Below are 14,801 nucleotides of genomic sequence, written 5' to 3'. Positions count from 1 at the left end.
TGGCCCTATTTGTCTTATTACAATTTTTTCTTACCTGGACCCTATTTGTTGTCTTTTGTTTGTACGCTCTGTTCCTTCCTGACACAATCCGGTTATCCTTACCCCAATCACTTTACTACACTGCTTCTTTGCCTTTTCTCTTTAGCATTCTAGATTTCTCTCCACCAGGACCCTCCCCCCACCCCCCCTTATTTAGTTTAAAGCCCTATTTACCTCTCTAGTTATTCGATTTGTTAGAACTCTAGTCCCAGCATGGTTCAGGTGTAGTCCGTCCCAATGGAACAGCTCTCTCTTTCCCCAGTACTGGTGCCAGTGCCCCACGAATCGAAACTCACTTCTCCCACACCAATCTTTGAGCCACGCATTCATCTCCCTGATCCTGTTGACCCTATGCCAATTTGCTCGTGGCTCAGGTAATAATCCAGAGATTGTTACCTTTGTGGTTCTGCTTTTTAATTTAGTCCCTAGCTGCTCAAACTCTCTCAGCAGAATGTTTTTATTAGTCCTACCTATGTCATTGGTACCTACATGGACCATGACAACTGGATCCTCCCCTTCTCACTCCAAGTTCTTTTCCAGCCCGGAGGAGATGTCCTTAACCCTGGCACCGGGTAGGCAATATAGCCTTCGGGACTCATGCTCCTGGCTGCAGAGAACAGTGTCAATCCCCCTAACTATACTGTCACCTACTACAACCACCTTCCTTTTTACTCCCCCCACTTGAACGGCTTCCTGTACTTCTTTGGCTTGACACTCATTTTTGATTATGCCTCTGTGAAGTGTTTTGGGACTTTTTCTACCTTAAAAGCGTTAATGTATGCAAGTTGTTCTTTTTCTTCTTCTTCCAACATTGAAATACTTTTACCAATCTAAAAATAATTTAGCACTGTATGGGAGTTTTTTGTGTAAATTTAAACTTGGTTGTCAAAGTCAAATAAGGGTATGGAGTGAAACCTGTATAAATGGACACTCCCAAAAAATGGACGCCTTCAAAAAACGGACACTTACTGAGAGACCCAAATAACTTTCATGGTAAAATATACAAGAGGCACTCTGAAACCACGGATACTCGCAAATTATGAACTAAGGTCAGCTTTCAATGCACCAAATCCTTTTACTACTTAAAACACGGGACACGCAGGTCAGCATAAGGTGACAGAGGGTTTTGTGAAAGCAACGGCTTTAGTGGAATGGGGAGCTCTTTACCCAGCATCATAGCAGCAGAGAAACTGCTCTATCTCTGGGATTGAATGCTTGCACGGCTCTGAACCAGGGATAGAGCGGTTTTTCTGCCGCTATGGATGCTGGGTAAAGAACGACCCATTCTACTGAAAATTTTTACAGCACATACAATGACCATCTTGAAAATAAGGACACCTGGAAAGAAAGGACAGCGATGCCAGTCCCTAAGGTATCCATAATTTACAGGTTTTGCTGTATTAACCAGATTTATTTTTTTACTTTGGGGAAGAAAATGTTCCATTAATTTATTGCAATCTACATTGATGAAAATTAGCATATGTTCATTTTGAGGAGTTATTGACAGTGAAGAACATTTTTGAAATTTTCCAATTTGTCTCTTCAAAGAGCATAAACTGCCTTAAGACATATCAGTGGGTGACAATAGCCCTTATCACAAAGTGTAGATGGCGGAAGCCATTTGGTCTATACATCCTTCCTAGAAACCTGGGTTTCCCCATCATTGCATTTAACTGCCTTTTGGATGATTCCAGAGTTTTGGCCTCCTTTGGTTAACTATTCTAAACTTTTTCTAGTTACGGTTTCATTTGGCATTTCACTTGCACTATTTTATATTGAGGGACAAGCCTGTAACCTGCATGCACAATATTAATGTGTGCAAATTATATGCACACATTATATGCAACAGTCTTTAGGAAAATACGCCTGGGCAAAGGTGTGTGTTATTTGTGTGCACAGTTTTTGTGAGCACAGTTTTTGTTTTTGGGCGGTGCATTAGATGAGAAAATTCACAGTAATTACATTTTCTTCCCCTTCCCATCTGCCCAACACAGAGAGCAGGTGTGAAAAAAACCTCTTCCGCTGATTTCTTTTTTAATATGATTAAACATTCCATTATTGCATGCTGCCTGGAACTGGACACCCTCTTGAATATTAAGTTTAAATTATTTTAAATCCGATGAGTCATTCTTAAAGCTAGTCTTCATCCATTTAGTACTTGAATACATCACACAATGCAGGCGATCTCATTAAGGTGCCAGCAAACCCGCTTTATGCACAATGCTATGTAGGTGTCTTGGAGTGAATAATGTTATTAAATCCAATAATAAAAGGTGCATTCTGTACTTTAAAAAAATTAGATAAATTTAACCATGTTCTCATTTTAATCTCTCGAAGAAGGGACAGGAAGAAAAAAAAGAGTAAAAAAAAATCAGATGCAGAATTTAACCACAGTGTCTCTCGTCCATTGTGGTGAGATGTTCCAAGCTGAAGTGGTTGGAATGTGTCACTAATTTTTGCAGCCTCCTTCTTATCCTTTTAATTTATATTCTCAAAAAGAAAAGGGAGAGGCTTGTGGCATTCCACTGTGTAAAGTACAGCTATTTTTGCAGTTTTTTTTAACCTTTTTTGTAACCCAGGACTACAAGATGAACTGATATCCCAATATTTCTGTGCAAGTGTATTAATCTAATAATGATAGTTAAACAAGAGTGATTTGAAAGTATTTTTTGAGAACCCCTTCCCTTTGCTCAAACCAATATTATTACAAAGGGACAAACACTATGTTGGTTCAAAAATATATCTTGAGAAAAAGTAACAGCAAAATAAAATAATTGTTGCATTGGGGATGAATGTTTGTGCATTGGAAACTGCCCCAAGCGTCTTCATGTGCAGTTGTTTTAAAGTCACTGTTTGTGACAGTTACTTTACTGCCAATAGCTTCCTTAATGGCTGAGGGAGGTTCGTGGGTTGGAGGCAGCTCATTCTACACAGAGGAAAGTGGGAGTACTTCAGTCCTGCATCTTGCCTGTGGCCATATCTTTTAACCATCTCTCCCTCCAACTGCACATGGCAGCTGAGCTAACACTCCAATTGCTTTTTCCCAGTGTAACCCGTACTGCGTTTATCCTACGTGAAACCTCCCAGCTCGCCACACCACACATAGAACATCTGAAGCGTGAAGAGAATGTTCTCACAACACATTATTGATGTACAAAGGCGTGTCTAAAAAATTTGTTTTAACCTTTTCTTCCAGTACTGTTAGACTGTGTAAAAATGATTGATTATTCTCTTTGCTGAATAGGAATCTGTTTTCTGTTTTGTAGGACGCCCCCCTGTGAACAAGAACATGCCGGTGGTAGCGGGCGGGTTACGCTGGGCGCAGGAACTAAGGGAACGGATTCGGGTGCCATTTAATAACTTCAGACATGTCACACACCCGTATGTATCCAGCACTGTACAATGGGCATCGCTTTGAGAAAGTGTTGAGTCTTTTCTTCTGTACCTGACCAAATGTCAATTTCCCTCTTTAAAGAGTAGCTGACACAGAAAAGTGCCTGGCTGTGACAGGATGTGGGAGCTGAATTAACATCAGTGGATAAACTCCATGGGGCTTCGGTTATTGTGTCAATTCAGCAATCTTGTCAGGGAGGCACAGGCGATGCTGGGTAACATCTCGAAGCACCAATGCAGAGCATCGTGCAGTGATGGCACATGGCTTCATGGCCCTGAAGGTCCCCAACACTTTTTTTTGCTGAGCCTCCAGTTTTGCCCATACCGGTGTGGGTATATGCTGACTGGAGGTCAGATGCTTTCTCCACAGGGAAGGAAAGTTGGAGAGAGGAGCAGCCCTGGATTGCTCTTACACACCTAATATGGTTGTTTTCGGCGAAGTCTTGGCAGCTTGCCGGCTTGCTGTCTTGACCATGCATGGTGTGTTTTGCTGGGACACCCAACTGAGGAAAGAAGAAAAATAAGCAAACAATCTCTTCCTTCAAACCTTCTGTTCTGTACCGCACACTAAACTGTGCATTATTATATAAACAGGAAGTTTATTCATTTGACTTGTGACAATCCTAAATATTGTAGATTTACAGGTGCATCAGTCCTCTCATGCCTGTGTTTTATACCTCAACAGTCAGCTTGGCTTAGTTGGTAGCAAGGTTGTGGGTAGAAGCCCCACTCCAGGACTTAAGCAAATAATCCGCATGTAACTGATGAGTGCAGCCCTGTGACAGTGCTGTCCTTCCAGTGAAATGTTGAATCAACGTCCTGTCTGCTGCTCAGGTGGACATTAATGATCCCATGACACTATTCAAAAAAGAGCAGAGCGTTCTCTCGGTGTTGTGCCCAACATTTCTCCCTTAACCAGCACCACCAAGATAGGTTAACTTATCTTCACTGCAGTGTCTCAGACGGTGGTGGTACCAGAATCCATGATAGATTTTAAAAGTAAGTGGATAAATATTTAAAAAATAAAAGGGCATGGGGACTGGAATTAAATGGATAGCTCTTTCACAGAGCTAGTACAGGCATGATGGGCTGTATGGCCTACTTTGTGCTGTATCATTCTATGCTTCAATGCTGTTTTGAGCATCTTGCTGTGCACAAAATGGCCACAGCATTTGCCTTTGTTAAAACAGTCACTGCACTTCAGCATTATTCTTTGTATATGAAGCATGTTAAGAAGTTTTTGAGCGGTGTGATGAGGTACTATATAAAGGCAAATCTCCTTTTCCCCTTCCCTCTCCCCGATGGCAACCTGGAATTAGACATCATGTCAATTGGGAGTGTTACCCACAGTTCTATCTCTTATTGAACATGTCCTTTAGAAGGGTATTTTCCACAAGATATCTGCACCTAATCTGCTCTGGCCAGTAATTTGGAGACCTAAAATACAGAATGAGAGAGGCACCATAAGACCATAAGAGATAGGAGCAGGAGTAGGCCATTTGGCCCATCGAGCCTGCACCGCCATTTAATGAGATCATGGCTGATCTGATTTTTACCTCAAATCCACTTTCCTGCCCTTTCCCCATATCATTTGACTCCCTTGCTGATCAAAAATTTGCCTAACTAAGCCTTGAATGTATTCAGTGACTCAGCCTCCACAGCTTTTTGGGGTAAAGAATTCCAAAGATTCACGACCCTGTGGGAGAAGAAATTCCTCCTCATTTCCATCTTAAATGGGCGACCCCTTATTCTGAGACTATGCCCCCTAGCTTTAGATTCCCCCATGAGGGGATAACATCCTCTCAGCATCTACCTGATCGAGTCCCCTCAGAATCTTGCACCAGTCTGCATATTCATATTTTCCTTTGGATCATTGAGCTTTCTCTTGCATTTTATGCTCATTTGAAGCATATATTTTGCAGAATCTGTGAATGCAGGGCAAAAAGTTGTACAATTTGAAGAAACAGAAATGTTTTATAAATGTTGTTGCCTTTGTTAGGCACCAATAACATAGAAGTGAATTTCCTTCATTTATAGGTGTATGGACTCCTTGGAAGGTAAAAGAATGATTCAGAAGTATGAGGAGATGATGGAACTCTTGGATCAGTAAGTAACAGAGTCTGCTCATTATGAGACAGTTCTCAAGAAACATATTTTCATGCACTGAAATAGGTTGGGACGCAGAGCTGTAGAGATGAAAATTTATGTAAATTGATGAATCGGTTATGGCTAATCTCCAACTGGATCCCATACATAGTTGCTCTGCTTCTGCACAATTATGTTTTATAATTAGAGAGAGGTTTTACATGCCTGACTGTTCCGAGACACTTCATAGGCGATGATTGTTAGCTGATGGGAATAAGTTTCTACATGATCAACAGGAGTGCTCATCCATAGATTTATCAGAGTCTTCAACGACAAATCTTTTGTAAAAATATGTAAGATGTACTTGTGAAAATTATATATTCTCTGAGCCATCTGTGTTTTTTTGTGAGGGACTTTCTATTGCTTTCAGTACGAGCATATGACAAGACCATCAAGTCCGCCCCATTTAGACATGGTGCAACTGTGCATCCCCTAACCATGCAATCTCCTGGAAAAAGCAAAAAGATAAACTGTTAACAAATGCCCTGGTCTATAACATGGTTGAATTATCTCTAATGTTCGGTGTACAGTTTCTCTGGTAATATCAGTGGCTACAACATTCACCTTCTACTGGACCTACTGTCTGTCCTTGTGACCCTACTCAACTTACTGTAGTTAAAAAAAGTAGCTGTGGTCTACAGTGCATAACCCCTTAATAACCTCAACACCAAACAGAGTCCATTTTGTACACTGTCAAGCAGTTCTTTTTGAGCCACATCCAGCAAAATGAGAAGCGTGTGGAGTCATGTTATATACAGTAGATCAATACTGGCAGAAAAGTTGCCGACAACTTGAGTTGAATGTAAAAAAGTTTGAAATTCTTTTCATACAATGATTGATCAACAAAGAGAATGGGCTTTCTAGGAGGGTAGTGGAGGCAATAATTGTGGGATCATTTAAGAAACTGGTGGATTCCATGATGGAGGGACTGTAGGTGTTTCTAGATGGATGAACTAAGATGGGTCAAGTAGCTTTCTTCATCTGTATCTATCTTATAATGAGACGTTTATGTAAAGGAATCAGGACATGAGGAACAATTGTATCTGGCAAGCATTTGGAAATCAATCGTAGTTGTGTGAAAGTGTGTCTGACTTGTAATCCTGGCTGCATTTAAGAGCTGATTTCAGTGTGTTGGCTGTTCTGTTATTTTCTGAACATTAGGTGGCTCTCTGAAACCACAATGCTTTCTCACTTCTCTTTTGTCTAATGCCCTTTTCAAGGGTTTTTATTGAGCAATTTTTGTTTGCCAGAAGGGCGTTTTCTGGTATTCTGTAGTACTTAGGAGGTGAAAAAGATCAAGTGACCATTGAATGTTTTGTTGGCAAATGAGTATTCAGGACCACTGCTTTTACTCAGCTGTGTGTCATCCCATTACAAATGCTACAGCTACATTTTACAGCAACTAACTGTAAGTTCTAAGAATAGGCAATTATATTACATTTTAAATTACAAATTCTAAACGTCTGCTATGCATCAAAAGAATTAACCTTGTTTAAAATCTAATTCCGGTCAATTAGATGGCACTTGCATAGAACGCATCATAACACGCACAATCCAGGTTTTACTTGATGAATAACAGTATCTTTATGTTCACTTAAATGAGCTACTGCAAATGTATTCCGTCTACCTAATAGTTTAACTCTTTCATCAACACAATCCAGTATCTTGGTTTTAAATGCTTTCAGAATTGGTTAAATCACTATTTTGCTTCATCTAGTGCATTCTTAATCCTGAGTTCTGATGAAGGAGGCACACAAAATGTCATACCCTGTCTTTTCTCTTTACAGATTCTGACTGGCCTGCTTTGTATTTCCAACATTTACTGTTTTTATTTTAGATTTCCAGCATTTGCTGTTTTTCCTTTTTATTTTACGATCATAATCTTAACATACTCAGTCTCTTTCCCCCCCTCCCCACCCCGTATTAGGGATTTGGTATTCTAAAATTGATTATTCTACTTTCCAGTATCGCATATCAAAACTCTTCCTGTTGCTGAGCGAGCAGGAGGGAGGACCATTCCCAGATCCCTGTATTCTCATCTGAACATTTGAAAAAGGACAGGAAAAGACCAGCTGGTCCATCAAGTCCCATACTGTCATGGTGCAACTTATGCACACCATGACCCCCATCTGTACCCCGCCCCTCCTCACCACCACCACCAATAACCAGCCGAGCAACTTTCTGGGAGAGGCAATATTAGGCCAATTAAGTGGGAAATTGTTCTCTGACCAGCAAACGTAATCAAACAAGTTTCAGGAAACCACAGTGACTGGGAGACATATCCCCAATGAATCACCTACCTTCTGTGTATGCTGATATCAGCCAAGTCAGGAATTCGTTCATCTTCCCTTTGAACACTTGCAACAAATCCACACTCACTGCATGAGCCGGCAACTTGTTCCAAATTATTTTAAAGACCTCAATCAAATCTCCTCGATCTGTGCTTTTGTAGAGTAAAAAACTCCCATTCTCTAATCCTTTCATGGTAACTCAGGGCATGAATTGGGTAACAATCTAATGACCATCCCCTGAGCCTTTTCCAAGGCCTTTATATCATCCACACAGTATTCTAAATGAGACTTAATCAAGATCTTATACAAGGGCAGTATAGTATTTTATTTTGTATTTAATCGTTCTGGCAATACATTCTAGCGCTCTATTTGTGGCACTAGTCGTGAAAGTTCAGAGGTTCATGTACTAAATCACTTATGTGGTGCATACATGCTTGGTATTGGCTCTACCTGCAGGCATGACACTATATTTAGCTATATTAAATGATATCTGCCACACACAGTCCCATTGCCCCATTAGATCTAGATGTACTTGTAAACTGTTTTTCACATCTAAGGTCTTAACACCCGTACAAATCTTTGTATCATGCACGCATTTATGGAAAATTCCCTCGATGCCTTCCAGATCCTTGATAAAGATTGTGAAGAGCAACGGCCCCAAGGGACTCCATGGGTAACCAGTCCCTAAGCAGAACTGCTGCCATTAATAATAACCTTCTGTCCATGAGAATGCAACCAATTCCTTATCCAATCCAAAATCTGCTCGCTAATCCTACAGGACTCTATTGTATTAAGTAATCTACTGCGTGGCACTTTGTCAGAGGTTTTTTTGAAAATCAAAGTATGCAGTGTCAACGGGGCTAGCTACATCCACCACCAACCTAGTAATTTTCTCCAAAAAAATCAACCGGGTTGGTTAGACATGATCTGCATTTCCAGAAGCCAGGACATCATTGCCTGGACATACCTGACTCATCAATTAATCTCTCTCTGCATTGTTTCTTCTTTTCCCTATTTTCTGTGGGTAATTGTCTAGCCTCTGCTTAACACATACAGCTGTGATCAGGAATTTAGCAGAATGTGCATCCATGGTTCTGTGTACAGGCATTCCAATGTGCTGGACCACCAACATTGTGATGATTCTGGTCATATTTTCTGCCATTAAGCTTGGTATTGTGGGTTTAAATACAGATTTTGATGGAGGGAAGTTTTTTGTGTAGATCTTGATGTTGCCCCGTGATGTTCACAGTCCTACCAATCAGCTTCCTGCAGGAAATGCAAACTGCAGCAGATTTTTCAATGTGTACAATCCTTATATTTCAGCTCAAGCATATTCCTCTTGGATCTGAATTTCTTTGTGCTTCTGATTTTATGATTTTCTGCAGAGAAAATAGATGCTTTCTGCTGAGCAGAGTGAAATGCATGATATCGTATGGGTTATGGAAGTGTAGAGCTAAATGATCAGTGGAGATGATTTCCTCTGGTCGATGTGTGTAACAACAGTGTAAACAAATGCAGGAAAATTTCCTTTAGTTGATGTTTCTAGTGGAATCATGTTTATACTTACAGTTTGCTGGAAATTTCAACCAGAGCAAAATTTTCCTGCATTTATTTGGGATGTCACTCCACACCGCAACCACAGGAAATCAATGCCACTGATTCGACCCACGTGTGCTGCACTTTTTTTAATTATTCATTCATGGGATGTGAGCATCACTGGCAAGGCCGGCATTTATTGCTCATCCCTAATTGCCCTTGAGAAGGTGGTGGTGAGCCGTCTTCTTAAACCGCTGCAGTCAGTGTAGTGAAGGTTCTCCCACAGTGCTGTTAGGTAGGGAGTTCCAGGATTTTGACCCAGCGACGATGAAGGAACGGCGATGTATTACCAAGTCGGAATGGTGTGTGACTTAGAGGGTAACGTACAGGTGGTGGTGTTCCCATGCGCCTGCTGCCCTTATCCTTCTAGGTGGTAGAGGTCGCGGGTTTGGGAGGTACTGTCGAAGAAGCCTTGGCGAGCTGCTGCCGTGCATCTTGTAGATGGTACACACTGCAGCCACGGTGCGCTGGTGGTGGAAGGAGTGAATGTTTAAGGTGCCAATCAAGCGGGCTGCTTTGTCCTGGATGGTATCGAGCTTCTTGAGTGTTGTTGGAGTTGTACTCATCCAGGCAAGTGGAGAGTATTCCATCATACTCCTGACTTGTGCCTTGTATATAGTGGAAAGGCTTTAGGGAGTCAGGAGGTGAGTCACTCGCCGCAGAATACCTAGCCTCTGACCTGCTCTTGTAGCCGCAGTATTTATGTGGCTGGTCCAGTTTAGTTTCTGGTCATTGGTGACCCCCAGAATGTTGATGGTGGGGGATTCAGTGATGATAATGCTGTTGAATGTCAAGGGGAGTTGGTTGGACTCTCTGTTGTTGGAGATGGTCATTGCCTGGCAATTGTCTGGCGCAAATGTTACTTGCGTACACTTATGAGTACACTTAATGAAGTAAAAACAATTCCATTGGCTTCACAACAAAGGAAACTATAGCAATATAATGAGAGACTTCATCTGAATGAAATGATCCAGTGGAAGAGCTGTGAAATAGCCAAGTGTCATATACTTGATGCAATGGATAGACTTGTGAAACCAAACTGTAGGTTTGTACGGGTGACAGTGTTATTCAACATATAGTGTGTTGTGTTATGAACTGGAATGCACTGCCTGAAGGAGTGTGGAAGCAGGTTAGTAATAACTTTCAAAAGGAAATGTGATAACTACTCGAAGGGGAAAAATTTGCAGCATTATGGGGAAAGAGCAGGGGAGTGGGACTAATTGGATAGCTCATTCAAAGAGCCGGTACTGTCACGATGGGCCGAATGTCCTCCTGTGCTGTATCATTCTATGATTCTATACCTAGCAGCTTATTTAAAGTGGATAAGTAGAGAGAATTATTAACTGTTTGAGCAATGGATATTAGTTTGGTTAAAGTTAGTTGGCTCATTTTCAGTGCTTCTTGAGCTACTGTACTATTACTGAATCTGTTGAGTTGATATTAGCTTAAGGAATTCATCTTCCTACATATGCTTGCTCTCACTTTGAAATCTCCATTTTTTTTTTAGATACGAGGCACAGCTGTATTTAGAATGGTCCAAGACCGTAGCTGAAAAATCTCAGTATAATCTCACACAACCTCTCCTTAAACGAGATCCAGAAACAAAACTGATCTCAGTGAACTTTGACCCTCAGGTAAGTTATGTAGAGAAAGTCACTTGTTTCTTTGGTGATTGGGATGCTATTGAGTCGGGGTGGTTACTTGCTGAGAACTTTCCTATGTTCTGTTCCCCTCTACTTATTTATGGTGTGTTAGAAAACTCAATCAATAATACATCTGTAGCAACAGTGCTGAGATACTATATTGTAGGAAATGGTGATCAGAGGAAACAAGGTGTTCAGTAAACACTCTGTCCTTTCACTTCTGGGAGCTGAGTTTAATTCTAGGCCAGATTGATAAACGGAAGTTTCTTCTCTCAATGTAAGAGTCTTATATGATACAAATTTGGGCAATTTCAACCCAGTTCCCAATGTGAATGGGCCCACATCACAACACTACCTACTAATTGGCACAAAGTAGCAATCTTACTTAGAAAAAGCCAAGACTTGGGGAATGAAAATGTTATAATGGTACTGTGGGAGGTACCCTTCTGAGTTTTGAGTTGAGGCATTTTTTTGGGGAGAGAACAGAGGGAATTTTATTCTCAACTTGACCTGGCCTGTACTGGACCTGGAGTGCTTGCTGTTACCGGCTGTCTAAAGTGGAAAGTATTTCAGTTCCTACCACTGACTCTGCTTTTTAAGTACAGAATTTCTCAGACTATTGGGAGATCAAAGTCAAAAAAGCAAAATGGTTTGTTAATCAATTTGCCTGTTTGGCCTTGACCCTCCTTAGTTTGTCCTGTGAAATTTCCAGACTCCAGTGAGATCTAACTCAAAGCTAATAACTAAACAGTGGTATAGGTGGCGATTTAAAAATTGTTTACCTGACCTAACAAAACAGTCTCAGTGGGATGGACTCAGTTCTCTCATTCCTACTCGAGTCACACATAGCTACAGGTCTAAATAATGGCATTGCTAGAATATCATGAAGAAACCACAAAGACTGGTATAAATCCCAAAGAAAATGAAGTGATATGAATACAAATAATTGGTAGCTGTAAGCGTATTATAAATGAAGGCTTCAGATGAGCTCAAGACTTTGCGTCTGAATCCCAAGATTAGATTGCATCTTTGAAATTACCCTTATTGAGATGCATTCTTTTCTTTTACCCAGAAGTCTACCCACATTATTCTCTCTCTAGTTATCAGTCAAAGTGTAAGAGTGCCTTGTTCTGGGGTTGGCTTACCTTTTGGAGCAGTGGGCTGGATTTGTGAGTCACAACTAATGAGTGGGCAGTGTCTTATTAAATCACATTTCAGTGGGGCAGAATCATAATTAAATGCTACACCCAACTCTCAATCTAGTTTTCATTTGTTCCAAACCTTGGGCCCTGCCATTTATGTCCTTCATATGTGCCTCTCTGTCTCTCCATTTCTCTCGGTCTACCTCCCCACTCTTCCACAATTTTTCTCTCTCTTCCCATCTCTCTCCCCCCATCTTCACATCTCTCCCTCTCTCTCACTGCTCTCTTACTTTCCTTTTTACTTCTCTTTCCAATTTGTCTCTGCATTTGTGGACATAATGGTACAACGGCATCAGGATTTGGGCATGCTTGCAGCAGCTGCATAAAGACTCAGGTGGAGACCTGGGTAGGAACAGCACTCGGCCTCAGGCAGGCAGGGAGAGGCCACAACATTGCGACTGAGGAGAGCAGATGAGTTAGAGGCACCAGCAGAGGGACAAAGATGCGAAGGCAGGGACATCCAGCAACTGGCCCGTGGGTTGGATCCTGCAAGGTTCACAATTTTATCTGACCTGTGGATCTCTGCCTAACTGATACCTCCTGCACAGTGCCGTAGATAAGTGAGGAGATATGAGCAATATTAATAGAAATTGCTCATCTTTTGGAAAAACCCACCAGGAGAAACAGCTGATCTGCTGGTGGGATTGTGGGAATTTTAAAATATCCACATCAGACAAGCAGCACTGCTAGCTTTCTTAGAGGGGCGCAGCGAGCTGACCCAAAGGTCCCACTGCTGGCGCTGGTGCTATCCTTCTCCAGCCGGACCCTTACTCAGAAATCCACTGTACTGCAGGATCCAGTGGGAGGGAAGTGCGGGTGCTGCTGGGAGTGAGAGCCACGTGCCATCTCGCTGTGCTTCAGCTAAGGAAGCCTGCCATGCTGTTCAGTTTTATTTTTAAATTCCCATGACTGCGCCAACAGATGTTATTTCTGCCATCGTGTTTCTGGGGGCTGAGCGCTTTTTATTAATGTGCTCACCTCACTTACCTGTGGCACTGTGCTGGAGGGTTCACTTCGGCAAATCTCTACCGCCCGGATAACATTGGGCAGAGGGCTGGGGATTTGATACCCCAAGCCTGGCCTTTCAAATGTTTCCTCCCCTCTTATCAGAAGAGGCCTGAACTGTACTTGGCACTTATCGCCTCTCACAGTGGGACAGCTGAGACTGAAAAACTCACTACTGAATTCATGGGTGTAAATCTAAATTCTGCCATTGTGTGGCACAGTGCTGCACTCTGCCACCTTTTTGACACTGTTTCATGTGGGTCTTCTGCTTTTGTGCCAACAGCTTGTGTCAGTGTGGGACAACTGATTGTCAGTATCTGTGATGTGTAACAACTGTCGCACAAGAGGATTGACAATTACAATATAATTGCAGCAATCTGCAGAGAATTATAAGAAGGTTTAATCTCCATTATACGTTAGAGCCTGAAGCTGTCTAATGTAAAAGTGGTGTTATTTTGCATTGATTTAAAACTATATGGTCTTCATTAAGATGCTCCAATTTCAAATTGAATTCTGCAGGAAGAAACCTGAGAGAAAAATAAATATTTACCAGTCATGTGCTTTATCTTGCTCTTCCATCTTGGCTGTTCTGTGCCTTTTATAGCTGGTCTCAGTGTTACGAGAGGTTAGATACTTAGAGGCGTGTCATACAGAAAAGATTCCCGATACCGCAGCTGAAATCTACGCCTCAAAAGAATCCTACCGACAATATGTGGCTACTTTGGAGCTGACCACTAACTGGTACAACAAGGTCCTAAAGTCTGTCCTTGGGGTGGAATTTCCTCTCATAGAGGGGCAGGTACAACACATAGACTCCAAAATAAAGGAGGCAGAAGAGTCATTGAACTGGAAGAATGAAGGTAATAAATTAATTTGCACTTATCTTAAAATGTAGAGAGTATGTCATGAAAGGACCGCTGTTGTGAATGAATCACAAGCTTCGTAGAATCAAACATGCTGTTGAACTGGAAAAATGTTACTTTTTAAATATGTTTGAAATTTCAAATGCTGTATCCTTAAAAAAGAAAATGATTTTGTATTCATTTAGAAAATGATTTGTCCATTCTAGGCTTGTATTCCCTGGAATATAGAAGGTTGAGAGGTGATTTGATTGAGGTCTTTAGGATTTTGAAAGGAATTGATAGGGTAGACAGAGAGAAACTTTTTCTGCTGGTGGGGGAGTCTAGGACAAGGGGACATAACCTTAAAATCAGAGCCAGACCATTCAGGAGAGAAGGGTTAGAAACACTTCTTCATGCACAGAGTGGTGGAAGTCTGGAACTCTCTCCCATAAAGCAGCAGCTGCTAGTTCAATTAATAATTTTAGATCTGAGATTGATAGATTTTTGCTAGCCAGGGGTATTAAGGGATATGGAGCTAAGGTGGGTGGATGGAGATAGGATACAGATCAGCCATTATCTCATTGAATGGCAGAACAGGCTCGAGGGACTGAAGGTCCTACTCCTATCCCTATGTTCCTATTTGTT

At 41.5% G+C, this 14,801-nt stretch overlaps 1 protein-coding gene across 1 annotated transcript in view; it reads left to right on the top strand.

The window, feature by feature from the left end:
- The window catches only part of LOC137341235 (dynein axonemal heavy chain 9-like), a 422,940-nt gene that overhangs the window by 43,177 nt on the left and 364,962 nt on the right, over positions 1-14,801 (top strand). The window contains exons 10-13 of the mRNA XM_068004307.1: positions 3,306-3,420; positions 5,470-5,538; positions 10,972-11,098; positions 13,919-14,174. Of these exons, the coding sequence (XP_067860408.1) occupies positions 3,306-3,420; positions 5,470-5,538; positions 10,972-11,098; positions 13,919-14,174 (567 nt within the window). The remainder of the gene's footprint in view (positions 1-3,305; positions 3,421-5,469; positions 5,539-10,971; positions 11,099-13,918; positions 14,175-14,801) is intronic.

Source organism: Heptranchias perlo, chromosome 23, assembly GCF_035084215.1.
Source record: "Heptranchias perlo isolate sHepPer1 chromosome 23, sHepPer1.hap1, whole genome shotgun sequence".
NCBI lineage: Eukaryota > Metazoa > Chordata > Chondrichthyes > Hexanchiformes > Hexanchidae > Heptranchias > Heptranchias perlo.
Note: the sequence above shows the minus strand (reverse complement) of the source record. Positions and strands in the feature narration are given on the sequence as shown.